The 27,202-nt window shown below is 31.2% G+C and overlaps 2 protein-coding genes and 1 pseudogene across 8 annotated transcripts; all 3 read right to left on the reverse strand.

Annotated features, from left to right (window-relative positions):
- Positions 1-6,156: 6,156 nt before the first annotated feature.
- LOC108454832 (pentatricopeptide repeat-containing protein At3g22470, mitochondrial-like) lies at positions 6,157-15,258 on the reverse strand. 7 transcript variants are annotated; one of them, XR_008270887.1, is made up of 4 exons: positions 9,937-10,048; positions 6,886-7,309; positions 6,495-6,621; positions 6,157-6,381 (listed from the first exon to the last, which is right to left on the reverse strand). XR_008270887.1 is itself a non-coding variant. In XM_053019101.1 (3 exons), the coding sequence occupies exon 3, from the start codon at positions 12,738-12,740 to the stop codon at positions 10,824-10,826; it is 1,917 nt and encodes a 638-aa protein (XP_052875061.1). In that variant the 5' UTR covers positions 12,741-13,020; positions 14,748-15,009; positions 15,097-15,258; the 3' UTR covers positions 10,576-10,823. The 7 variants fall into 7 exon arrangements, 2 of the variants coding, with proteins under 2 accessions (XP_052875061.1, XP_052875060.1); XR_008270886.1 differs by having other exon boundaries at positions 6,157-6,409; XR_008270888.1 differs by having other exon boundaries at positions 6,886-7,384; positions 9,937-10,027.
- LOC128280754 (transcription termination factor MTERF6, chloroplastic/mitochondrial-like) lies at positions 8,691-10,021 on the reverse strand (annotated as a pseudogene).
- Positions 15,259-16,327: 1,069 nt separating the features above from the next.
- LOC108456965 (TNF receptor-associated factor homolog 1a-like) lies at positions 16,328-24,716 on the reverse strand. The gene is made up of 13 exons (XM_017755739.2): positions 24,366-24,716; positions 23,540-23,763; positions 22,434-22,545; positions 22,104-22,192; positions 21,934-22,002; positions 21,729-21,858; positions 21,068-21,226; positions 20,625-20,973; positions 20,149-20,261; positions 19,046-19,193; positions 18,312-18,784; positions 18,025-18,229; positions 16,328-17,912 (listed from the first exon to the last, which is right to left on the reverse strand). The coding sequence occupies exons 2-13, from the start codon at positions 23,715-23,717 to the stop codon at positions 16,575-16,577; spliced, it is 3,363 nt and encodes a 1,120-aa protein (XP_017611228.1). The 5' UTR covers positions 23,718-23,763; positions 24,366-24,716; the 3' UTR covers positions 16,328-16,574.
- Positions 24,717-27,202: the final 2,486 nt, after the last annotated feature.

Raw genomic sequence — 27,202 nt, forward strand, 5'->3', positions numbered from 1 at the left:
TGAATGGGTCACCTAACCTCCAAACTGTTTTGTCCAATCCATTTTAGGGCCCAAAGTAATAAAAATATGGGAAAGAAATTTTCTTGAGAATAATTAAGAAAAAGAATAAACTTTATTATAAATATACAAAATACAATTATAATTATAATTACAAATATTAAATCTAAAAATTATAATTAGAATAATTGTAACATGTTTACAATATATTTCTCTTAGTATTTGTATTGTATCACGTTAGTATATATATATATATATATTTATACAATTAATAAAAAATAAACTACGTCAGAGTACGGACATACACTTCAATTTTGTTTGGATGTTTGAACAATTTTACCTTTTAAAGCATTTTTTGTCATGAAAATAAACCCTAGTTGATAATGAAAAAAAAAGAGATATATATTTTCCTTTTATAAATAATTTTCAAATCGTAACCAAAAAGTGCTAAAAAGTGTAGATTTGGGCATCACAACTTGTATTTTTGAAAAAGAAAAAAAGTTAAAAAATATATAATAAATGACTTTATCGAGCATAGGAATCACTTTTGTTATAATGCATACTCAAGATGTTTCCCTCCTCTTTTGACTGCTCTTAATTAATTAAATTAGGATTGATTACTTAATTATAAGTACGTTGCATCATATGATGTCATTTCTTACTTAATTGTACGGATGATAATAATTTCAGTTATTTTTTCTTTGCCAATGTCTTTGAAAAGGCTTAACCTAGATTTATCTGCTGTATTTAAAATCTTATGTACGATTAATAATTTAGATAATGTTATTTAACATTATATCATTCTCTAATTTTATTTATAATAATAACTTCTCCTAACCCTTAAATAAGAAAATAAATATACATTAGTATACTCAATTTACGTATTTCTATTTTAATAATAATATTAATACCAACTGAATTAATATTCAATCAATAAGTTTGAACTTTGAATGATATCTAAGGTGAATAGAAAAATTATTGTAATAAAAAATTAATATGAATTTTAAAAGAATTTTTTAGTTTTGTTTGACTTTCTTGAAATTAAAATCTTAAAAATTTATAATTATTATGATCATGCAATGGTAGGCTAAGAAGTATTAAATTAAATTTGCCAGCTTGTTAAATTTGTCCATCAGCATTAGCAATTTTGAAAAACAAACCTATTTTCTCATTATCTATATCAATATTTTAAGGGTTTTTCTTTTTTGAAGTCAAGAAAATAATGCTATGAATTCAAAGCTTAAACACTCTTTCAACTAAAGCCTTATCTAGAGAAAGAAAAACAAAATAAAAGTAAATATATTAAAGTATTTTTAATTTTTAATAAAAAGTATTTATTAAATCAATTAGGTTTTTATTTATTTATATTTTTCATGTTCATTTTATAGTCTATGTTTGAAGCTTGTAGTTATCCTTCTTAATAATATCGATTCTAAAATTTGAACCTATATCTCTTTTAAGTTCTATCATATTGGCATTGTTTAAATTCTTTCTAATTTAGTTTGGGTTCAATATTTATTTGTTTGATTATATAATAACGTAGCCAAAGATAAGTAGGGCATTCTTTGAAAAATGGAAATTTTAATTTTGGCCCCTAATATAATAAAAGTAAGTCCTTTTAGCATATTGATTAAATATAAAATTTTCATTTTAATGCTTCCAAAAAAATTACTAATTCAATTTAATACTCTTTAACTTTGATCTTTCTAAAATATTATAATTTTATCTTGTACAAAGTACACTTACATTTTAACTTCTTTTGTTTGACTGCAGTCTCCAAAATTACAAAGATAAAAAGGGATATATATATATATATATATATATATATATAATATTTTCAAAATAACTGTTTTTAAGTGATATTATTAAAATTAAATCCGATTGAATTAAAAATAGATAGATAATACATTATACGAATTGTTTTAAGAACATCTATAAGATTTGAAAAATGAACCTTCTAACTTCAAACATATTTTTATTAATTATTTACTATATTTAGCACTTAAAGTCTCATTTAATTGAATCGACAATGACACACTGCATTTTTTTTTGTAAATAATTTCAGTCTCATGCATGGTCCCTTATATATATATATATATAAATATCTGATGTTTCAATTAAAAGGAGAATAATCGATTTGTCTTGCAAAGAATAGTAGTAAATTAGGTTATATCCGAGCTCCAAACACATATTCATCTAAAAATATAGGATTAAATTTAAATATTAAAAATTTATATTTATATTTATATCGAATACATGTCTATATCATACACTTATTTTCGAAATCGACCCACATGGGTTATGATTGATGGGGGCAGTCTTAGGTGAAAAAAGAAGAAAAAAAGGGGAGTAAATTCAAAGATGGGGAATATCTCCCTCTCATGCAACTAATAAAGTAAAAGTTGCCCTTCAACTCTATAAGTTTATATTCTTTGCAACTCCCCACAAGCAAAGCTATTTTAGAAAAAGAAACCAAAAAAAAAAAAACTAAAATTAAAATTCAACTCCAAAAAGATGAAATTTAGCTTTTTCTAATTTCTAGGTTTTTTTTCAAGGAATTTGGTGAAAATAGAGAAAGATGAACCAATTTAAGGTGCATTTGGAACAACATTTTAAGAATTTCAATAACGATACATTTATTGATTTTGATATTATTTATTGTATTTACGATCATTATAATGATATTCGGGATCTAAAATTAAATGCATGGGTAGTACATTTCAAAAAAAGGGTATGCTTCATTGAATAGATAATCTTAAATTTTTTTCAATCAAAATAGGAGGGCACTGATTTCAAGACAAACTTGCTTGATTGCAAGCTCCTTTCAATGATCTATATGAATTTTTAAAAATAGGGTAAATTGTGTTGTTAATCCTTGTATTTTGATAAAAAAAATTGAGATATAGTTTTTGTATTTAAAAATTTTAAAAGTTAAATTCTTATATATTTTTTGGTTTGAAAATCATAATCGAATCATGAACATTGTTAATATTTCTCGTAAAAAAATTATCAAGTTCGCATGCTCATTACGGTATTATCATATAATGTGGCATATGATTGATGGAGAATAAATATATTAAGTTGATAAATTTTGACAGAAACTACAAACAACAATTATGATTGAACTAGGATCTTTAAATCGAAAAAGTAAGAAAATTGAAAATTTAATTTTAAAGTACAGATAAATTTCAAATTTGGTAGAAGTATAAGGACCAACAATAGATTTTAACCTTTAAAACAATGTGAAGAATATCGCTTGAAAATGTGAAAGCATTCTTCATAAAAAAAAAAAAAAATCATATCGTAGCAAAGATTCCAGCAGGGATAATTGAAGACAAGAAATTCCCTAAAAAGGATGTGCTTCAAATAAGCAAATATATAATAGCATTAATATGATAAAAATGGATCAAAGCTAATATATATATATACATACCTGCTTAAGATTCTATCCACTGATTATTACAAAAGATGAATTTCAATGCTTAATGAAACCTTGAAAAACATTAACCCCTAACCTGTTTGAGGTTTTCATGAATGCAACAACGATAATAAAATAGGGTTTGAACTTTGAACCCATACTCCATCGATTCATGAAACCATTCTTAAAAAACGATCTTTATTGTAATAATATTCGGAGTTAGGGGGAATGAAGCCTGGTCCGAGATCATTCGAATCCGAGTCTTCCAAGACCTTCGGAACGAATGGTCTCGAACCAGACAGCATTCCCCTCAACTGTTGAAGACATAGAAAAAAAAAAAAAAGAGAAAGAAAGAGGGGAGAGGCAGAAACAGGGAAAGATGGTTTGATATTTGATTTGGCCATGCAATGAATTTTTATTTTAGTACATACATATGTATATATATATATATGTAGGTGATGATGTGGGTCATATGACATAGAATCCCACTTTCTATCCTCCATATCTGCTTTTTTGAACTTCCATGTTTAAACTTGTTTCTAGGGCTGCGTTTGGCTTTCAAACTAGTTTAATACCCAAAAATAGCAGCGTCATTGGTTATATAGGAAAAAAAGGTTAAATTTGATTTTGATTCTTTAACTATGCTCAAATTTTAGATTTAATCCTTATACTTTAATTTGATATAATATATATTTTAAAACTTTTATAATGTTATTAGTTAAAAAAAAATTCACGTTGGCATTTTAATTGGAATAATCAACAGTATTATTTATTTGGTTTAATTAAAGTAAAAGGCCAAATCTCAAAGTTGAGAAGAGCAGAGAGACTAAAACCAGAATTTAACCTATAGAAAACTTGAAGTATGTGTTAATTTGTTTAAACTTTCAGTGTGATTTAGTTGGAGTGGCGAAAAAGAGGAGAATTTGAACTAAAATTGTTTGAAAAATGATGGAGAAAGGTACCAAACAGGCCACTGTAAATGGAAAGAACGAGATTGTCAAAAAAGGGGATGAAAATGATATAAAGTTTGGTGGAAGAAATTAAAGCCATTGGTTTGGTTGTTACTAGTTTTGAATGATATTAATAATAATAAGGAAAATTATTGGAGTCAAAGCAATAACTTCTTTTAACATCTAATCAAATAATAATAATAACCTCTCTTTTCTCGTGTCATAATTATCGAAGATAAGTTAAGTCTTAACGGTCGTCGACATTATTGTTGTTACAATAATTAAGAGAATGTGTTTAAACATGTATTATCTTTTGATTTGACAGTTTGAGATTATAATTAGTAATAAGAATTATATATAAAATTTATCCAAACATATCAATTCTTAATTATAATACATGCATGATGCTCTTAAATAATCACTTTCTTTCCCACTTAAAAGGAAATATATGTATACATACATATACGTACATATATACATATATGATAATTTGTATTTACTTTTCCTGTTTTGAAGGTTTGTCTTTTTAGTATTATTAATAGTATAAACATGAATATAAATTAAATTATTAAACGTGTCAAAATTAAAATATCAAAATTAAAGTGTATTTTAAGCATATAATGTATTTATGTCGTATTATTATTATTTACTTTTGCACCCCACGGGAAAGATTTGGAGGTGTATGAATGAGGGAAAATGCCATAAATAGTGTGATTCCAAGCTTAAATAGAAAGAAAATACAGGTTGGCCTCTTAAAAGCTTTAGCTGTGGAAAAAACAAACAACTAAAGTTTTTTTTTAAAATTGAAAAAAAAAAAAAAGGTGATAATCTTGCTTGGTGAAGTAATACTATTATCATATATTTTAATTATTAAAAAAGTAAACAACGTACCAAAAATGATATATTTAAATATAATTTAATATATGGTCTAATCATTTCCTAATTTCACAAAAGTCGTCCACTTTGAATTGAACAATATAAATTATCACAAATTTGGGTTTAAAGTTTTCATTAATTATAATTATAAAATATTAGAAAAAGAGAAGAGAATCTGCATTAATCCTAGCTTTTAGAAAGATAAATTATTTTGTTGGGTAACCCTTATTGATTACCCTCTTTTATTAGTAAAATGCAATTAAAGCATATTCATTTTTAATTTATTTTGTTGGGTAGTTCATATTCATTGCTCTCTTTTATTAGTAATGCAATTGAAGCTTATTCATTTTTTCCTTTGATATTTATGTTTAATATTTTATTGTAACCCAATATTGGTGAATTTAAGTACGCCTGTCATCTGAATTGATACTCGATTAACTATATTTTTTTTTAAATTAAAATGCTAATACTTGCTTATTGTGAAGAAAATGAGGGGTTCCATTACACAATTCTCTACCTGGAAAAGCAAAGTTAAAAAAGAGGTAGATTAGTGATTTGGAAAATCCAATTTCTCAAAGTTAAGCAAAATTTAAAGCCAGAATCCTTTTTGACTAGCAAATTTACTAACACAAATGAGGCATTTTCAGCTCAAAAAGTAGTCTTTTTCTGTTAAGTCACCAATATATATATAATATAACCCATAACACTATGTGCTTTACACTCCATAAGCATCTTTTTCTCTTTTACTTTCAAGAACTTTTTATGATGAGGGATGCCATACCTAAGCAAAACAAGCGTGTTTACATTTCATAGAAAAAAGCACAAGTTCCACCTTAACAAAGCATCCCCCTTTAATGGCCCCTCTATTCAACTTTATCTTCATTTTTTTTCATCTCTTAATGGAGGCAAAAGCCATTGCTCTAAATTCACATATATTACCATGAAACCACACAAATTGAATACACAAATCTTCACACTAAGTTGAAAAAGTTCTTTATAATGGGTTATAACCAACATAGAAAGAAATGATTCCTCCAATAGGGTCAACTAGATGAACTCAGACCTATGTTACTTGGACTCCGTACGAGTGTCTGTTCAGGTGCGGGTATGTATTCAGTTTTCCATGTATTTGGAGAAGCCCTGGACGGTTACATCCCCATACCAACATCTGAATATGGATCGGTAAAAGATAGAAACAAACTAAAACATATGAGACTAAATCTCCTTTTCTCCTTTTAAATTAGAGGACTCACCAGAAACTAAAACAAGAAACCAATGTGTCTGAATCAGTGTGGACGTTTGTCTCACAAAGGGAGTAGTTTCACTTTGGGTTTTCTCGGCCTCCAGAGCTTAGTGTCTCTCCATTAATTTAGAGTAGAACTACAAAATGCAACTAAATCAGACAAGATTTGTGTTTCATAGGAGCAATGTTAATGGCAACAACCCAAAAATGATGTCAAAACAAATCAAGATTCCAGTGGAATAAAAGTTTGCCAATATTATCAATTCGTATGGTTGTCATTAATTTATACTTCTAACAGACATAAAAGTTGATGAAGGCCTATGTCTTATGCAATTGCATTGGCTTAAGAACACTTCATTACCATGCGGTTATGGATCACGGAGTTTAAAGAAGGAGATTACCTGATTCTGCTTTGTCGTATTTCGATGATGTGCACCATTTGAGTTAAGAGGATTTGTTCACACCAAGTACGATATCAGCTTCACCCAGAGGGGAGAAGTTCCGTGTGAAGCACAGTTTTGAATTGCAAGGGCAAATGGTTGCGGAACAGTGTGCTTCATTTGAACATTTACTGCAACAAGTTAGGATATGTGCTTGGATATTCTCGATTATCACTCTTTGCTTCAGCTAGGCTGGCCTCAAGATTGGCGTTTAACATGCTATGCTCTTCAGATTTTCAATCATGTTTTTGGTGGTGCATCCTTTCACCTAATGTTAATTTAGCTTCAGTTCCTTCTTTGGTTCCTTGAAGCTCCACAACTCCATTCACATGACTGCATGGCATTATGATAACTGGAAAATGCTTCATTATTTGAATCCTGCGAACTACCATTCGAGTAAATTATTACACAATCTGATTCCTTGTCCATACAAATGTTTGTAACTTCCACTTCCATTGAACTAGACATATCAATTGGAATATCCATATTAGAATATTAGTAAATTCATTTTGATTCAATCAACATAAATCATCACAAGTTCATCTCTATACCAAGTACAAAACAAAAAGTTCAGAAACTTCAAAATAAAACCAGAACCAAAACACTCATTTTCGAAAAACTAGAAAAGAAACAAAGTCTAAGTTTAGATCAAACAAAGAAACAAAAAGGGGATATCTTGTACTACAAAGTCTAACACTCAGAGATAAAGATTTGAATTTTAAAACTCACATTTTTGACCTGCATGAAATGCAATAAGAAGAGGAGGAAGAACAAGAGACCACAAGTTATGGCGAACGACAGGGGAGTCAGAAATGTGGTAAATTGCTTATTGTTTTGGCCAAATTTAATGAACAAACGGAGGCTTCCTGTGTTCTTACTTTAGTTTATGAAATTTAAAAACTTTATCAAGACTTGAAAAACATACATAGGCTTGTGGGTGTTTTTCCTTTTAAAAAATGAACATAGTTCCATTGCTAGTATACTACAAGCTCTTATTAGCACTCTAATTCAAGATGACTTATTTTGTCTAAAACTTCAGACTTCGGTATCCAGAAATCACATCGGATCTCAATTAATCCAAAATCGAGTGAAGTCAGGCCTCAAACCTATTTGATTTGATCATAAATAGAGCCATCATTTGCTCATTAAAAGAAAAAAAAAAAAGGGTCTCTTTTGTTTGTTGTATGCAATGTTTGATCTAGAGGTGCTCATGGCCGACCAATATCCGAAAATGAAGAACAAACACTGAACAAAAATGTTACCAACAACATCCTCATAGGAACCCTACCAATCCCATAAATTTGTTCATGTACTTGTACTAAAATGTTGCAAATAAGGCATTATCATCAAAGTGCAACAAAATGATTGACAAAATTTGTACAAAGCACTATTATGCCATTACTGTTGTCAAGCTTCAAAGAGAAACTGGTTATGGTAGATGAAAAATATGCCACGAAATAGCAGAAAATTAAAGGAATATAACTAAGAAAGACCTATATCGTTTATTAGAATAGCATAAAAGAAACCAAAGGTATTCAAATGAACACACATTTCATTGTAGCAAGGAAATTGGAAAAGATTAACATGAAAGATTCAATTGTTCTGTCTAAAGCTTCAACAGCAATGTTTGATGGCTAACAGACATATTAAGCAACAGCTTCTACGGAATCCGTAATTATGCCTTCCCATCGCTAATCTTGATTAAGCAACCAACTAATCTAAGTTATGACAGAGAAGAATACTGATAAAGAAAATATCTCAACATATATTCTATAATTTTGGTGTCTTAAGCTTTTCCACAGCAGCAAGGTTCAATTTTTCATTATACAGTTTTAACAGCTCAGAAGCTTTTTCTTCATAACAATACACAAATCTCTGAAGGAACACCTTCTCTGAACTTGCAAACAATGTCGTCAACCCCGATACTTTCGCAAGTAAACCCTTTGATATAAGATCTTTAACAAAGAAACCCCTTGGAACAATTCTCTTCTCCAAGCTCAATCCTAGCAAATAGGGTTGCTTAGCAACAAATGAAGCCTTGAATCCCATTACATTCACAAGGAAATCCATTAATGCTTTAATTCTAACCTCAGAAGCTGCCATTACCAAGGGATGATTCTTAAAAGCATCTAAAATCTCATCCTCAGACCAACCACATTACTTATAAACATCAAATTTTGTCTCCCAAGTGGATTTGCTCATTGAACCCAAAACAGTAACAGCTAAAATAAAAGTAAACCTCTCAGGACTGAACCCCATTTGCTTTACTTTCACTACAATCTCTTTGAATTGAATTGGAGTATAAAAGAATGTCTTAGGAACCCGACGAAATCCTTTAACTATGTTAAGCTCAGGCACTCCATTTTGTCTCAAAACATTACTATTAGGCAAAATGTAAGAATCGAAATCATACAAAAGCATACGAGGAAACAGATTTAGAACACCAAGGATATCGTTATTGGACTGAAGTAGATCGCAAAGGAAGTTAAAAGAAGGGATAATTCTATTCTCTAAGCTATGTATAAGAAGGGATGGACATTTAGATAAACACTTGGCAAGATCAGAGCTTGAAATGCCTTTGGAGTTCAAAAAAGTAATTTTGGGCAAAAGGGTTTTCTCAACATCAGATGCAAGCACACATGGCCGCCTCTTAATGAGGGTTGCGATTTGGGTTTTCGAGAATCCATGGTTCTTCAACAAGGCGATGACGGAATCGGATTTATTCGGGGTTTTGAAGTTGACGTATTTGGAGGCTGAAATGGCGGATTCTGGGGATAACCCACAGTTTTTTATGAGGTAAGAGACTGTAAACGATTGTTGATTTGCAATGGTTGAGATGGATTTGAGAGAGAATGAAAATGAAGGATTGTTTCGAAAAATGTATAAAAGATTGTAGGTTTTGAAAGCTTTGCACTCATTGGGTCTCCCATGGAGGATTGTTTTAGGGAGAAAACAAAACATTGGGAACTGAAATTAAGGCAATAATAATAGTGAATAAGAGAATGGAATCACCTGCTCTGGAGAGGGGTTTCCGTTCTACCAAAGTAAAAAACTTGAATTCCACACAAACAAGTCAACATAAAGTAATACAATTAACAAGGTTAAAATGTGCCACAACTACATCTACTTCCTAAAAATTAGGAATTTACTCTTTATATTTTTATTTTATGAATTTAATTATTTTACTTTTTAAATTTTAAAATTCAAGCATAATTATATTACTGTTAACTTTTTTATTTAAATTTAAATTAATTATAAAATTATTTTTAATTATATGACTATTAAGTGTGTATTTAAATATGTCACAGTAATAAATTTAACAAAAAATAATATTATTAAAGTTAGGCTTAAATTTGAAAATTTGAAAAATAGAGTAGCTAAATTCCATAAAATATAAGTATAGAGATTGAATTCTTAATTTTGAAAACTTAAAAGAAAAAAGGCAATTCAAAAATAACCCAATAATAAAATATTTTTCTTGAATAAAACTAATTCTACTTCTAAAATTTACAATTTTTTTCAAAAATAGTTTCTAAAAATCAATTTATGCTTTCTTTTTAAAAGTCAATTTCTGTAAAATAAACCAATAATAGTTCAGTCACAACAAAGAATTATATATAAAAATTACACTTTTTTTATAATAGTGGCTGCTTGAAGTAAACAGTATACTCTCCATTGGACAAAACTGCAAAATTAGTACTATAAGATAAGAATGTTTTTTTTATATAGTTCTTATTACTATTTATATTTCCAAACTTTAAACCGGTAAATAATACACACATAAACCGATCAAACTCCCATCCTTCTAATTGTTCCAAGAAGGTTGCCAGTTCTACAGACATGTTAGAGGGATGGCACATCTTGATTATTAACCTTGAGGATCGCTTTGGCTTTACATTCTAAAGACTTTTACCCGGAAAAGTTTCCGGTTTAAGAGCACCCGGAACTGGAAGTGACTCTAGGGTCGCACGACATTGCGAATCCTCCACAGCAAGGTTTAGTAACAAGGAAGTGACAGCTTCATTTGGTGCGAAATTCCTCCTACGCATTTCTTTGAGAAGATTCATGGCTTCGGGGATGTTATTTTCTCGAAGAAAACCTTGAATGATGATGTTAAAGGAAATGGAATTAGGTAAGCAACCTTTTTCTTCCATTTCTACGATCAATTTATTGGCCTCGAGTAACATCCCTTTCTTGCGAAGACCATCAATCAATATGTTATATGTTACAACGTCCGGGACAAACCCTTTTCGTGACATTTCATTGAACATATTCCTTGCTTCTTCCATTCTTCCTGTTCTGCACATTCCATAAATAAGTATACTGTATAGCTCAATGCTTGATTCATATTTGGTAATTTCAAGGGAACGAAAAAGAGCTATTGCTTCATCGACATGACCATTTTTGCAGAGTCCATCCAGCATTATAGTATATGTGAATGATGTAGGAGATTGACTACCACAAACATACATCTCATTGAACATCTTTTTTGCCGTCCTCACCCTCCCTACTCGGCAAAGTGCTTGTATAAGTGTGTTGTAGGTTCTAGCATTCGGTTTACAACCCTGAAACTGCATGTCCCGAAAAAACTGGAAGCCTTCATCGATCTTCTGACTCTTGCAATAGCCATTAATCATAATATTGTAGCTTATAACATTGACCTCGTAACCTTGATCCGGTATTGACCTGAAAAGCTTAGCTGCCTCATCTAACTGACCTGCCCTACATAATCCATCCATGAGTGAATTATAAGTAAACAAGGTTGGCTTCATCTCTTTTTGCCTCATGAATGCAAACATTTCATGAGCTTTTACTACCATCCCCTTTTTGCACAAACAACTAATCAAGGTTGTGAAAGTTATTTCGTCCGGAGATATTCCTTCTCCGACCATCCTATCGAAAATTCTTATGGCTTCTTTCCACATTCCCTCTCGACTAAAACCATGAATTAACGAGTTGTACATGATCAAATCGGCAGCGATTCCTCGATCAATCATTTCATCGAAAAATTTCACAGCTTCCTTTAACCTACCTAAACTACACAATCCACTAACCAAAGAACTATAAACAACAACATCAGGAGTGATCCCTTTGGAAACCATTTCAAAGAATAAATTGAGTCCCTCATCAACCAACTTATTTTTGCAAAGTGAACCAATTATTGTACCATATATACGCAAATACCCCTCACAATTCGTCTTAGCCATCTTCCTAAACAAATTAAGAGCAGGACAAGATTCACCGATACTACAGAGGCCATAAATAAGGATCCCATATGTAAAAACATCACCTTGAAATCCTCTTTCACGCATTTTATCAAACACTTGAACTGCTTCCAAACCCTGCCCTTCGACACACAAACCTTTCAACAATCTCCCAACAGTAGCGTAATCAGGCTCAAAACCCCTCTTAAAGATATCACCCAAAACACAAAACCCAAAGTCAATACGCCTCAAATGATAATAAGAACTCAACAAAATGTTCAAAGTACATAAATTTGGCTTAATTCCCTCATAACTCAACTTCCTATACAATGATATCACATTAGAGTCACGACTAAGCTTTAAAACAGAACCCAATACATGATTAAAAGTATCAGTAGACGGAAAGGGCTTAACCTTTATTAACTTGTCAATGTAACCCAAAGCATCGTTGAGGTTGATTTTACCTGATTTACATTGATGCCTAATGTGAAACTCGAAATCGTTGTGAACTAAAAGAGGGATCTTTTTCGCATTGGGTGAAGAAATTTGAGATGTGTTTTGAGTGAAAAGAGAGACATTGGGGGTTTTAGGTAGTCTTTCTATGAGCTGCATTGTTTGAAGACGTTGCCCTCTTCAGTGATATGAGACATGAAAAAAAGAAAACAAAAGGATCTTTTGTTTCAAAAAAAACAAATGAAGGTTTTATTGAAGATTTTCCATATGATATTAAAGAAATAAGTTTTGAGGTCAACAATTCAACGACGAAAGGGCATTGTCTGAAGGCAATGAGCTTAGAAATGCGAGCTTTGGGCAGCGAGTTTCAACCTGTAAGTGTCAGGGGTTACATCTCCCAATTTGCGCGGTTTTAGTAATTCCCTTATTTCGAATTTCCCTAAAGCATCGAAATATAGCATTAACAAACTTAAACAAAAGAGCAATTAATAACAGAAAACACACTAAAATTACACTAGTACAACCAGTTTTATATCCACAAACAACAACAAAACCCATATATTTACATAGTCTCCAACATTATAAAATCAAATTTTCTAAAATTACATCTCTTTATTTTGCCCCAGGTATGTTATTTTATTTTTATTAATAATTAATTTTAATATTATAAAGTATATCTTTATATTTTATTTTATTTATGAACACAATTTTGATATATAATTATTTATTATATCTTATATTAAGTGTTAGATTGTATTTTTTTCTTTTACTTAAAAAATAAACAAATTAATTCCTATATATTAAATCAAAGAACAAATTTATTATTTCGATAATGAATTCATTCATTTCTACTCTTAAAATTGACTGATAGATAAAATAATCAAATAGTGACATATGATATGCCACGTGTACTTAGGGACGAAGCCGAACAATTTTTAGGGGACGAATGAAATTTTAAATTTTATAATCTATATATTTATAATTTTTAAAGGATTAAATTAAATTTTTATAATTTTAATGGCTACAATGTGTAATTTTATCTTCACTAATTTAAAATTTTTAAAAAATTAAAAATTTAAATGATAAATTATCATTTTAGGGTCGTGGCCCATGTCACCCTCTAGAATCGCCTCTCTGTATATATTATATTGACTATAAAGATCAATTTTTAAAAATAGTTTGATTAAAATTTTAACAATATGTTTAATTTACTCTTTAATCAAAAATACAATACAAAAATTAATTTATCTATCTTTTAAATAGAAAAAAAAACAACTAATTTCTAATATAAAACATCCGTACTACTTTTATTGTAATATATATGATGTAATATGTTTAGCTAACATGGGAAAGAGAAAACAATTATCACATATATTTTTAAAATATTTTATATCTATTTTATTATTAATATTCAATATTTATAGTTACTTTTTAAATAATATTGTTTTCTTCATCATATGTATCTTCTTTTAGCTTTTATTGGGACAAAATCTTAAAAGATTAGTTGCTTTACAACGGCATTCAAAAAGATAATACCCTTATAAACGATGTTTTGACAAGAAGGCGTGTCCAAATGGTACCAATGGTTGCCATTTAACCTTTTATGCTCATATACGTCACGGATTTGAGACGTGGCAGAAGCACCACTTAACATCAATTGATTTTGAGTTAAATTGTGATGACAAATTATTTAACAACAATATCTTTATTTTGAGGAAATAATAAAATGAATTTTGATTGAAAGATAAATTTAAGATTTTATAAATTGGATATGTATACTTTTTATAGAATTTATTTTAAATATAAAAGATCGGTAACACCAACTTACTAATAAAAATATTAATAGTATAGATAAGTTAAATTTATAAAAGAAAATATTATTAGTAACATTATATTAATAATTTTATTTTTCAAAATAAAAAATTTTCATTGTCCTCCCATTCAACTTTTTATTGTTATTGCTCATATATATTTAAGTTTTTTTATCAATAATAAGTAAATTCTCACACTTTATTTATCAATTTTTTATCAACAATCGTTAATGTTTTTAAAAGATAATCGTTAAATTTTAATAGAAATTATTTATCGAAATTGATTTTTAAATTAATTTTTTTCTAGTTTCTAGTTTCTACTCAATATCGAATAAGAATATTTAAAAGTGATTACCTGAAAGCTGGAAAGCAGTGAGCGCTGACCAAAGGCCCACGTGTTTCACCATTTTTGCAGCAATCAAGATCTAGAAACAACGAAAAGGATAGAAAAACATCACATCACATCGCTTTTTCATTTTGATTTTTCTGTTGCCGATTGCAAGACTACCGGTTTCCGGCAATTTGCTTATCTCTGGATATTGGTGGAGGAAAATAGATCGCCCTTCACTTCATCATTTTCATGGCTAACTGAATCGAAGGTTGATGATCCAATACATCTGATTAGACAGAGTAACACGGTTGATTCAACAAAATCTGTTTAAAAAAGAGAGAATAATTCAAACATAGATTAAGAGAAAATCGACCGTGATTACTCTGTCCAAACAAAGGAACTGGATCTGAATACAAAATTCTTCAACAGAGAGAAGAAATAAAAAAGAGCTTAGACATTTGAAGTGGATTTCAAAAGGGTTTAGGGGTTTGAAGAAGATAAGAAGAGAAATCTAGGGTTTATCGCGTTGGTTGCGTTGTTCTGTGTATATATATATATATATAAGGAGATTTTGTTTACCAGTTGGCTTGCCTTTTCTTGCGCCACACGTGAAAACATTTTTGACTTTTTTTTTTCCGTATATTGAAATTGGGCAAAAGTGACCGTTACAGTAATTTTAAGAGTTTGTCACTTATGAATGGAGATTTAATTTAAGAATTGTAAATTTAAAATATATATTTTAAAAAGTAAAAATTATCATTTTGATGGTAGTTTTATATTTTTGTGGAAGATCTAAAACATATGTATACATGTTAGAAATTTGAAGATTTAATTGTGTATTTTAATTTCAATTTTAGTTTATATTTTAATTGGTGAATTCAATAAGTTAAATTTTAATATTTTTAAATTAATATGGTAAATATATTAAACCTGTAACGTCATGTCGATTTATTATTTTCACATATTATTCACTAAAAATACAATTAATAAATTAACGATTGTAGTTTGCTAAAATTTTAAGATTTTAAAAGTATAAAACTTAGAATGATTTTATCGGAGAATATTGACTAATTCTACAACTATAAATCTAGTAAAAGATTAGTATTTGAATTTAACTAAGGCTCAGACTAAAATTTTCAAAATTCAAAAAATAAAGGGATTAAGATTGCCCAATTCGAAAAATACAAAGATTAAATCCACAACTTTTACAAAGTATGCCTCTAACTTTACCATTTCATTCAAGGAGAAATTTAATTTTTATATCAATTTTTTTATACATAAATGTCTAGTTTCTTATATTTTAAATATAATTATTTTTTTGTCATATTTATCATATCTATAAATATAAATATATTACGACTGAGGGAGGGGGGGTGTAAGCTGTGTTAACCGTTGATCGATCATAATTTCTTTGAGATTTATGGTTTGGAGACACTGTATTTAACTTCTTTTTTTTTCTATAATAATTTTACTTTTGATTTGCCTATAAATTCAAATGTCCAGAAGTTGAAATTTCTTTACCTACCCACCAAAGCATTAAACAGAATCGAGAAAATAATTTTGCAGGAGGAGCAAGATCGGGTTCGAAGCAGAGGGAGTTTGGATCATAGCAAGCCAAAAACCGCCTCAAATTTTAACAAAGATGCTAAAAGACATAGAACAAAGCTGTAATAAAGCTATAAATGATTGATGCATAGAACGTAAACACTCTTTACTAAATGTGTCCCTTAAAAGAAAAGATTACAAACTCACTCTAAACCTAAGACCCAATAAATTTTCCTCAAATACATTATCGGATCAAATAAGTAACAACTGAATTCGTGCACGAACTTGGTCTTCTGTTACCTTTTTTCAGTATCCATTGGAAGGTCGGAATACTGTATAGCCATTGATGCCGCATGCCAGATTTGAATAATCTTGGTTGTAGTATGGGTAACTGTCAACATCTGTATTCCTCATCCCGAGTAAAGATGGATCAGAAGAAGGCGTTGGCCACTGGGTTGGGACTAATCCATCAATTTGTCCATTGGCGTAAGGTAGGGGGTTAGCATGCGGAATAAATTCCCTCAGAGTATCGAAATGGTTGTCTGAGGAAGTACTGTAACCTTGTCGGAATCCATCATCATGGAAACTGTGCGCTCGGTCAAATCTGCATGCGCCATTCGAGGATCCCATCTCACCCGACATGCCCAAATTGGAAGGAAAAGAAAATTGCCGGTGAAATAAATGTGAACAGTTGCCAAGAGAACGGAACCCTGTTCCTACCCTAACTGCTCTCCCAACATTGTTTTCTTCATCAAGCAAGTCGTTGATTATATCAAGGTGTGGAAACTCATCTGCCAACACACCTTGGGAATGATATCCAGATGTACATGCAGGAAGCTCAGCAAAGACGTGTTCCTGGGTTTCATTACGTTCGGACTTGTACAGGTCAAGATTTTGGATCTCACTAAGCAATGAAGGATCAGAGTGCGTACTTCTACTGCCATCCCTTAGAGAACTCTCCAACCATTGAGGTGCATTTGGCAAGGTATCTCTAGTTACCATGCCAAATGGAAAGCCCGACTGGACAGAATTTGGCTCTATCCTATCGGGGCTATTGGGTATATAAACCGGTGCAGATACCAAGGCAGGTGGTTGTGAGTATGCTGGAAGTGAATTCACTCCTGAGCTACGGGAGTTGGGATGAGTGAAACCAGCTGAGCTAGAAGAAACATGGTTACCCATTATTGCATTTCTGTAAGACTGAGGAACATAACTAGTAGCTGGTGACGGGTCAGGACCTAAACGACCAGCTGCACTAACGGAACGAGCAAGAAAAGGAGTAGTTTGAACCGTAGAAACAAGAGTTGTTGGCCTAGGACCAGGAACTAGAGGAGCACTTGAGGGCCTTGACATGACAGATACTTGTGAGGTCATTAGTTTTTCTGTTGGTTTTGGAGCTGCAGCCTTCTGAATCTCGGATTTTGATATACCGGCCATTTGGAATGATGTACTTGAAGATGCAGGTTGATCACTTTGTTGCAAGCTGTTTGTCGTTGCCTTCCTAACTGGCATAGAATCCAAATTGCCGGCATTCCTGTACTCTGACTTGAACTGCACAGTAGGTGACAGATTTCTCGGAAGGCCACTCGGAGAGGATGGCATAGCAGCCGTCTTCTCTTTAGGTCTTTCTAAATCAACTTCTTCCTATTACATTGAGAAGATAAATAGCAATCATATGCAACTGTAGAAGTAACAAATGAAAACAGAAAAAATTAAGAGCTTAATGAGATGGAACGGAAATATAGCAATATATTACCTTTTTAACAGAATCCTGCTCAACCCACTTTGTCTGATCCGGCAAGGAGGAAACAGTAGCTACAGACTCGGATTCACCAGCCTTGCTACTTTCAGAAACATCATTGCGCTCCCCCACATCTAGTGTAGGACAAGAAGGCCGACTATTAGTTTCGACAGTCCAACCACTGCCATCGGTTGATGTTTTCCTTCGCTGGTCCTTTCCTCTACAAAATTGAAGAGCCGTATGAGATAAAATACATTGTCTTCGCATCCAGACACAAGGAAGAAACCTAAGCAACACTTTACCGGTTTGGTGATTTTTTATTTTGGTTGTTTGAAAATGAGTTCCCTTTGTAGTGCCCATTCATTACCACTGATCGTACTGAATCTGTTGAACACGTTGATGAACTATCATCCATTATAAATGTGCTCCTTCTATCAGCTACTCCATTCCGTACACATGGTAGACCATTTATGCCACTACTACTGGCTTCTGTGGGAGGATGAATTTCCGACGTATCTGTATCCCAGTTGACAGGACTAGCATCTCTGTCTTCTGAATCGGGCTGCAGAACTTCAGTGGCACCGTCCACCGAGTCAGAAACATCAGAAACATCACCCAGCACATCATTCTTTTCAGGCACATGCTGCAACTCCGCCATTATAGGGACTTCCTTTTCATGATCCAGGTGGTTTTCTGATTGCTTCTCCTTTACTGCTACAATAACCTTCTCCCTCCCTTTATCTTTGCTTTTACGATTATTCCGCTTTTGCTTAGCCTACATAAGGAGAAAATATGTCGCATTCAGGAGGAAAAAAGTCTGTGCAATCTACTCACTTAATTCTTTCAACATGGAAGTAAAGCAGATATACTTGAAATTGCTTCCAAAAACTAAATTAGGGGATCTTTCTGGTAAACACCATGAAAGAAATTTGGGAAAATGCAAACCTTACTTCATTTTCTTGCACTCAGGTGGCCCAAGGAGAGTGTTCATTCTAATATTTAGAAAGACTAACATGCCCAAAACAAAGGGTTATACCTGTTTTTTCTTTGCTTTTTTCTCCTTTTCAGATGCTCCTCGTTTAGTCTTCTGCTCACTTTCAGCCAGCCATGCAGCTTCTTCACGAATGAGTTCTTCTTGCCTCTGCAAAGCAACAGCTTCCTGGTAGGCAACTTCTATCTTGTTGCTGGATAAAAACGAATAATTAGAGAATATAGATGCAAATAAGTAAATATCATTCATTACTATCCTAGGGAGATTTGCAGCATAGAAGTTTGGAACACTGCTGAAAATTAAGAATATGGTCATTCCAACAAACCGGCCAAAAATGTGTATTTAAACGAATCCAAAGCCACGACTAACTGCATTACAACTTAATTATGTCCACATAATCCACCAGAAAATAAGATAATGTCCCACGTGTCAGTGAGAACTTAAGTTTACTAAGACATTGACCTATACACTGAGAGAAGACATAGTGTGCTTGTGCAATCACAACTTCGGATAAGAAGATATAGGCATGCCTTGTTAACAAAGTGCACGATCCCAAGTCACAATTAAGGAAAAAGGTAAATTCATTTTGCAAGGAAACTGCATGCTAAACTAAATTTTGAAGGGAGAGCAAATATATTTACAGTCAGCAATAAGAAAATTCTATGGACAAGTCTGAGTAACTTCTCAAAACTAAACAAAGTCCTTGCTACCACAAAGTCGTCATAAAAGAAAAAAAAATCAATTAAAATTTGCATATTTAAAACAGAAGAAAATGTCTAGCAAAATGCAGGAGTCAGTGAACAATTTAAGTTACATAGCAACTCTTATCAAATAGTTACCCTCCATAGGTTTTTTTTAAAACTGTCGGCCCAAGAAAAATGTTAAGGTACTTTGAAAGAAAATTCACACATAATAACAACCTACATTCCCCTTTCCTTCCAGATTTCCATGGAGCAACCTATTTAATGGTTAATGCTACATGCTCCCTTGAACCCACACTTGATTGGACAAACACAAAATTATTAGACTAGACATGAGTCCTATGTTTATACTTGCATAAAAACACAAGGAGATAAAACACTGTTAACAGTATTTCCATAAGTAATGGAAAATATCAACAAGCTATTTTTTGTTAAAAAGTATAGAACCTGAATATATGAGCAAGAACAAATATTTCTACTGTCCTGCGACCCAGTTCTGTAAGATGCCTTTCATCACGCTCAATTGAATCCTTGTTGAAATCATCTCCAGAATTCCCATCCTACACTAAATGAAAAGCTTTGCTGAGCAAGGAAAAAGCTGAAACACCATTTTAAATATATATATACACACAAATTCATGTTGAGAGTAAAGGTTCTATTCTTTGTTGTTGTAAATAATAATAATAAATGGCCCAAGGTTTGAATTATCTTTCTCAGAAAAGCATGTCAGAACAATGCAGTAGCTTTCAGAGAAGAGATAAACACCATGGAGAATTCATGCATTTGAAAGAGAAGTAGAGAATTCTACTAAATATTTTTATCTTGTTAAGAAATTTCAAAAATGGGATTACAAACTATTCTATATTAGTTTGAACCGAATGTTCTTACTCATTATAACCTACTATCAATATTCAGAAACTTACCTTTGTTCGGTTCTGAGGACCTTTCTCATCTTTCGGAGGTAATGGTTCCAAAGCAGCCCTTTCTAAAAGTAGCAGCACATCATCCACTAATACAAACATATCTTTCTCCACACGAACAATCGGAGCTGGCATTTCTTCAGTATCCAATAATTTTGACTTTGCTTTCTTGCCCTTGTTCTGTCCTTCGAGAGCCTTCAACCCACTATAGAGTGAATCCATTACCAAAGTAGATGTAACTTCCTTCTCTATAAAAAAGTGCTTCACAACTACTTTCAAAATCATATCTTTTTTCTCCCTGGACATTCGGCGCCTGGAATTTTGGTCAACCCCCGACCAGAAAGTACAAAAACTGCAACAATTTCAAACAAATAGATTGAGAGAAAAAGGCAACAAAAGGATAAATGTGATGACCAAACAAAATCACCAAACATAAAATCATTTACCTTGACCACTTAGCTTTGTCTTCTATGAACTTCCCTAGATTGCTTCGTCTATCATCCAAAAAACGACGACAAATTTGCTCTACATTTGTCAAATATACCCTAACAAGTTCTCTTCTATACTGACAATCAAGGCAACGAAAAGGCCGGTCTGCTTTCTCCCTACAGATTCAAAATGAAAAATTTAATTTGCTCATCCAGATGGAAAAAATATTAAAAGGAAGAAACACTAAATCAGATGTACACAAGTTAACACCAGAAATCAACTTGGCAGCAACATACCAAGGCTATATTTTCAGAATGAGGAAACAACTCCATGCAAGGAACCTTCTTAAACTATACTGACCGATTACTAAGCCAGCTTCTTCGTCAAAGATATAATACAATGGCAGAGTAAAACAATTATCAACCAAAAGTTTCACCCGAGTCTTATACTTTCTGAAAACTGGGATTGCAAAAAAGTTGTGTTGATAAGCACGAAGAATGACATTCAAATTCTACATTTAAGTTGCTACTCATAAACAGCAGAAGGAAATTGGAAGGACTTACTTATCTACAAAGGCTATGCAATAAAATAATGAAGATCAGCATGAAGGAGTACTTTTCTAAGAATTGAATGAAACGCCACATGCAGAGGTTTGTTTATCAATAAATTACTGAATACCTGATAACTTGAACTTGAGCTTTTATTATTAGTGTGTCAGATTCTATAAATCCATCATAAACTTTTGAGAGCTCCATAAACTTTTTCCACCCCCAGTCATGCTCTTTCTTCCAGAATCGATGTAAAGTATCTGCAATCCACAGCAAGTTATTCAGAGCTCATAATCTCTGTTATCCCTACTTAAACCATATCTGAGCCAACCAACCTGAATATTTTGATTTCTTTGGATCTTTATTCACAACAGCTATTGTAAACTGTGCAAAATGACTCCAACCTGTCTCAGAATATAGCGATGGACCACATAATTTCAATAACATATTACAGAATGATAATATATCAAATATAAGATTCACTGACATCTGAAAAATATCAAACCTGGAAGAAGTTTGTCATGATTAGCAACACAGAGAAACAATGAGAGATGATTGCAGACATCACAGCCTTGTGGATAAATTAAAATGTACCTATCAACCATGGCAAATAGCTGAACTCAAAACTAAGGAATTTCCCCTGATACAAAGCCATGTGTGTCTTTTCCTCCAAGAATATGAACTATGAAATTTAAAAGATCTATTATTGTCTACAAACAAATATATCCAAATGTAATTCCACAATGACATGAAAGAACAGGAATTCCAGAATGACAAATTATGAATTTGAAAAAGCAAAGAAGAAATTAATAGCCAATAACATATAAGCCCATACCACTTGTAGCCACCGACTTCAAACGCATTACTGCGAAGTTCTCTTTTGTTTATCTGCGAAAATTTCTCAATCTTCCATGTATACTTCCCATAAAATTCAGAAGGTTTTGGCCCTATAAATAAGTAAATTCAGTTTAATAAGTTTTATCATAAAAATAGGAAGAATAGCAAAAACATATTCCAAACTCTTCACACTTAAAGTGGCAATATCAAAAAAGAAGTGGTTGAGAAAACGTCTTAACAAGTATTCCCTAGCCAGCTTAATTTCTGCTTTTAGTACACTCAGATGGTTCAAAACAAATATCATCTATTAGCAACCTACATAATTCACCTCCCATTAAAAGAAGTAAACTCTTTAAAAAGTTATTATCATAAAAAAGGGAAGAATAACAAAAATATATTCCAAACAGTTCAGACTTAAAATGGCAATAAAAAAAAGAACCAGTTGAGAAAATTTCTTGATAAGTATACCGTAACCAGATTAATTTGCACTCAAATAGTTCAGAACAAACACCGTCTATTAGCAATTAGCCTATTCAACACTTGTGTTCTATAATCTACCATCCATCAATGAGATAGATAGGAAAACAACAATAAACAAGTCGAAACCATCTATGCTAAAATTAATCTCCAGAAAACCGTGGCTCCACTTAACATGCTTCAATAACTTAGTCCAACAATACTAACTACGATTATAAGTAATTTCTAGACACCAGAAGCCACTCAGTCGCATTCCAAAATGCAGTCAATTATAACTATGATTATAAGTAATTTCTAGACATCAGAGATCCCTCAGTTGCATTCCAAAATGCAATCAGTTATAACTACGATTTTAAGTAATTTCTACACATCAGAGACCATCATTCACATTACAAAGGTCAAACAGCAACAACACAATAGACTCACTAAAATTGAATGCGAGCCAATTGTCTTATCTTGCCACTACATGTTTTTGATCACTCATTGTCTTGGATATTATAAGGGAAAAATTCACCCTAAAGCTTGGATCAACTTTGTAATGGTTGTCAATAAACAAACAGCATAACAAAACAAGTTTAAAAGAACAAAGAGCACTCAACCAAACATGAAAGGGATCTAAAGGCATACCACCATCATTGCCATCATCAGAGTCCCAGTAAAGCAGCGAGGTTGAAGGTGTTCCATTTTCTACCTGCTCAGAAGACTGCCATTCAGCCAACGCTTCCCCTGTTTGGCAATGCTGCCCGCTTGAAATCCCTTCAGCATATCTTCCTACACCACAGTCCTCACTTGCAATGCCAGCCATCCTCACGCTTCAAACTCCTTCTCATACACGCTTTCAGCTCCACTTGCTACACAATAGAAAAACCCAGTTAAGAAACCACTTAGACATCATTGCCATATGGGCATATACATATACATTTTCAGCACAGAATCCAATACCCAATAGTAGAACTACAATTAAATAAAAACTTCCACGGTCCTTTACGAATAAAATTACAAACATTATCACCTGAAAACCATACAAGCTTTCAAAGATAATCATTAATTTAATTAGTCGAATTCAGCTACTACAACCACTCAAAACGGAGAAAAAAAACGACCATTAAAATACAATAAAACCCTCATCAGAAAACATTAATAAAATCAATACTCTACCTTAAAAAAGAATCAAACAGAAACTTATGACACAACTCATAACACCCAAATTAACAAAATATCGAATTAAAACCCAATAACATGAATCGAAATCCAAGTTAAACCCCTAAATAGATAATAACGATCACTAGATTAAAAACCTAGATTAAAATCAAACCCTAGGAAAACAAATTTGAAATAATAATAATAATAATAATAATAATAATAATAATAATAATAATAAAGGGCCTAATTAATTAAAGAAAAATCAATAAGACTCTGACTACATAGCAAAGATCGAATGGAGATAACGAACCTGAAAATAAAAAGAGTCAACGGAGGGTATTTTTTTTCCTTTATTTTTTTTGGTTTCAAATGGGGGGCTTTGGCAGCTCTCTTGAGATTCTAGAGAGAGAAAGAAAGAGAGACAATGGAGAAAAAGGGGAAGCAGCAAAAGAGGAACAAGAAAACCCAGCACAATTTTAATTTTCTTTTTTATAATAAAATTCTGAAAACTCATTTTTTTTTTCAATTTACTATTTATTCATATATTTTGGAAGGTCAAAATATGTCACTACTATCTGTACTTTAGCAAAGTTTGACATTTAGTCCCTATATTTAAAATATGCTTCGAATTTCTATACTTTTCGCATTAGTTTTTAAATTTGAAAATGTAAGTCAATTTGATTACAAATATTTTTGTTACATGGTTACTAAGTAATCAATGAATTTACTAAAATGGCTACAAGTGAGCAATAAATTTAATAGAAAAAATTGGTGTTATTGAAAAATAGAAAGACTATATTCTTTTTAATCAAATTTATATGTACAAAGAATATAAGAACTTGAATAGGTTTTAATCATTTAAAAGTTCTAGTACAATTGTACACTCAAATCTTAAGTCGAAATAAGACCTAGAAAAATTGAAACAAATAAATGAATTTTTATTTATGAAATTAAAATTACAATCTTTAGAAAAAATTAATTTATTATTTTCTTTGATGTAGTTTTAATCCAAATGTTGTCTAGATTTAATCTTGAATGAAACCAGGTAGTTTCAAAGGTTATTGAGACTTGCAGATGCTTATTTTGAGATTTTAATTTGATATGTATTCAATAATTTTTAAGGATTGACCTCAAATCAATGAAATTCACTTTAAGGGTTATCAAGACTTATATAAAAAATGGGTTTGAATAGTTGCTTTCTTTAAATTATTTGAGATTGATCTAATGATCATTTGGATTTGATCTTGGATCAACATTGTTCGTTTCAAAAGTCATTATGATTTAATTTGAAAAACAAGTTTTATCCAATTGGATTTGAAAATGTAAGTAATAACAGTTATTGAAAAGTGACAATAAATTTAATAAAAGAAATTTAACAAAGTTATTGAAAAGTAAAGAAACTAACATATTTTAACCATTTAACGACTTTAAACATAAAAGTAGAAGAATTAAATTTAAAATGTATAAATAATACAAAGACTTTGAACATATTTTAACCATTTAACGATTCTAGTATAATTGTACACTAAAATTTCAAGTTGAAATAAGATTTGGATCTTTTTCTTTACAAACCCACCCCCCTCAAAAAAAAATAAAATAAATAAGACCTGGAAAAAATTGGAATAAATAAAAGAAAAGCTTTGATTTAATGATCGTCTAAACTTGATCTTAAATAAATGTGGGTCGATTGGATAAATCATATTTTTTTCCTTGATAAAGCTTTGATCTAATGATCGTCTAAACTTAATCTTAAATAAATGTGGGCCGATTGGATAAATCATTTTATTTTTCCCCTTGATAAAGCTTTGATCTAATGATTGTATAAACTTAATCTTTGATAGACTTGGATTGATTAAAAGATTATCCATATTTGAAGGTGTCTGCTTGATAATTTAATTTAATTTAATTTAATAATAATTGCGAAATGGTACGTGATATCATTATTTTTAATAACTTTCGTTAAATATTGACAACTTGACATATTTACTAACAAGTGTTAAGTTAAGTAGGCCATCGATGTTAAGCTTATACTAGTTTATTGGGGGCAGATTCTAAGTAACTGAAATAAAAGAAGGCAAATCTCTCCTATTCATCGGTGGAGAAAAGGCAAAGAATTCTCCAGCCGCTAATATCACCTAAGGAAGTGCTCTTTAGGATGGGCATGACCAAAGACTAGAGCATTGCAAGTAAGCCATACCTTCCATAAGGTGAAAATAAACAGTACATTCCAAGGTATTTTCGATTTGATTGCCCATATTTTCGATGAAAGATTTGCTGTGAGCTAATCCTTCCACTCAGTACCACAAATGGAGGAGACCTGGGTAGTAGTGTGGATGGAACGCTAAAAGCTTCTTGTAGTTTGGCAATCATTAAATAAATGTTAATATTTTATTGAGAGCTAAAACATAATAAACATAAATCCTCCAACTAGAAGTGTCTTGGCCGAGCGAAAGATTTTGTGAGAACGGCCTTAAACCTACATTTCCAAAGGAATATTTTCAATTTAGGAAGTAATCTAGATTTTCAAATATATTTCTACAGTTGTGAGTTTTGATCTAGGGACAAATGCACTCATATCCAATGCCAAAGAATATATTATTTGATTGAACGTTCAATTACATTTCTCTCAATGAAGTGATATTTGGATGAATTTCATTATTGATCTTAATCTTGATCAGTTATCTAATAAAAATTTAATCGTCCATCTAAGTGTAATAAGGATTTCTATGTTATTAAAAGGAAATTAAAAATAAAAATATTAATTATTGAATTGAAATTTCAAATCATAAGCATGAAAATCTAATTTTATTTTTCAAAAACAAATATAAAATATAAAATTTAACAGATATTTTACCGAAAAAATATACAGTGGACAGCACAACCTTACATATTATACAAATAAATAATTAAAATGTAATATAAAATAAAATACCAAATACAATATAAATACGTAAATGTTTATAAATTATAATAATATAAATTAATAAAATCTTAAAATTTATAAAAATGAAAACATATATTTATTCTGTATTCCTCATGGTTTTTACGATTTTATTCCCCATTGTTATTTATATATTTTATTGCTTTTAGTACTTGTATTGGATTGAACGTCTAACAAAATTAATTATACGAATCTAAATTGAGACG

The sequence above is a fragment of the Gossypium arboreum genome, chromosome 9, assembly GCF_025698485.1.
Source record: "Gossypium arboreum isolate Shixiya-1 chromosome 9, ASM2569848v2, whole genome shotgun sequence".
In the NCBI taxonomy this organism is placed as follows: Eukaryota; Viridiplantae; Streptophyta; class Magnoliopsida; order Malvales; family Malvaceae; genus Gossypium; species Gossypium arboreum.

Excerpts from the sequence above, each read along its gene's own strand:
- LOC108456965 (XM_017755739.2), bottom strand. The coding sequence starts at position 23,717 with ATGGCTGGCATTGCAAGTGAGGACTGTGGTGTAGGAAGATATGCTGAA. Across the intron at positions 22,546-23,539 it reads TGATGATGGCAATGATGGTG|GGCCAAAACCTTCTGAATTT; the intron begins GTATGCCTTTAG and ends ACTTATTTATAG. Across the intron at positions 19,194-20,148 it reads GTTCTTGCTCATATATTCAG|CAACAAGATAGAAGTTGCCT; the intron begins GTTCTATACTTT and ends GTTTTTATCCAG.
- LOC108454832 (XM_053019101.1), bottom strand. The coding sequence starts at position 12,740 with ATGCAGCTCATAGAAAGACTACCTAAAACCCCCAATGTCTCTCTTTTC.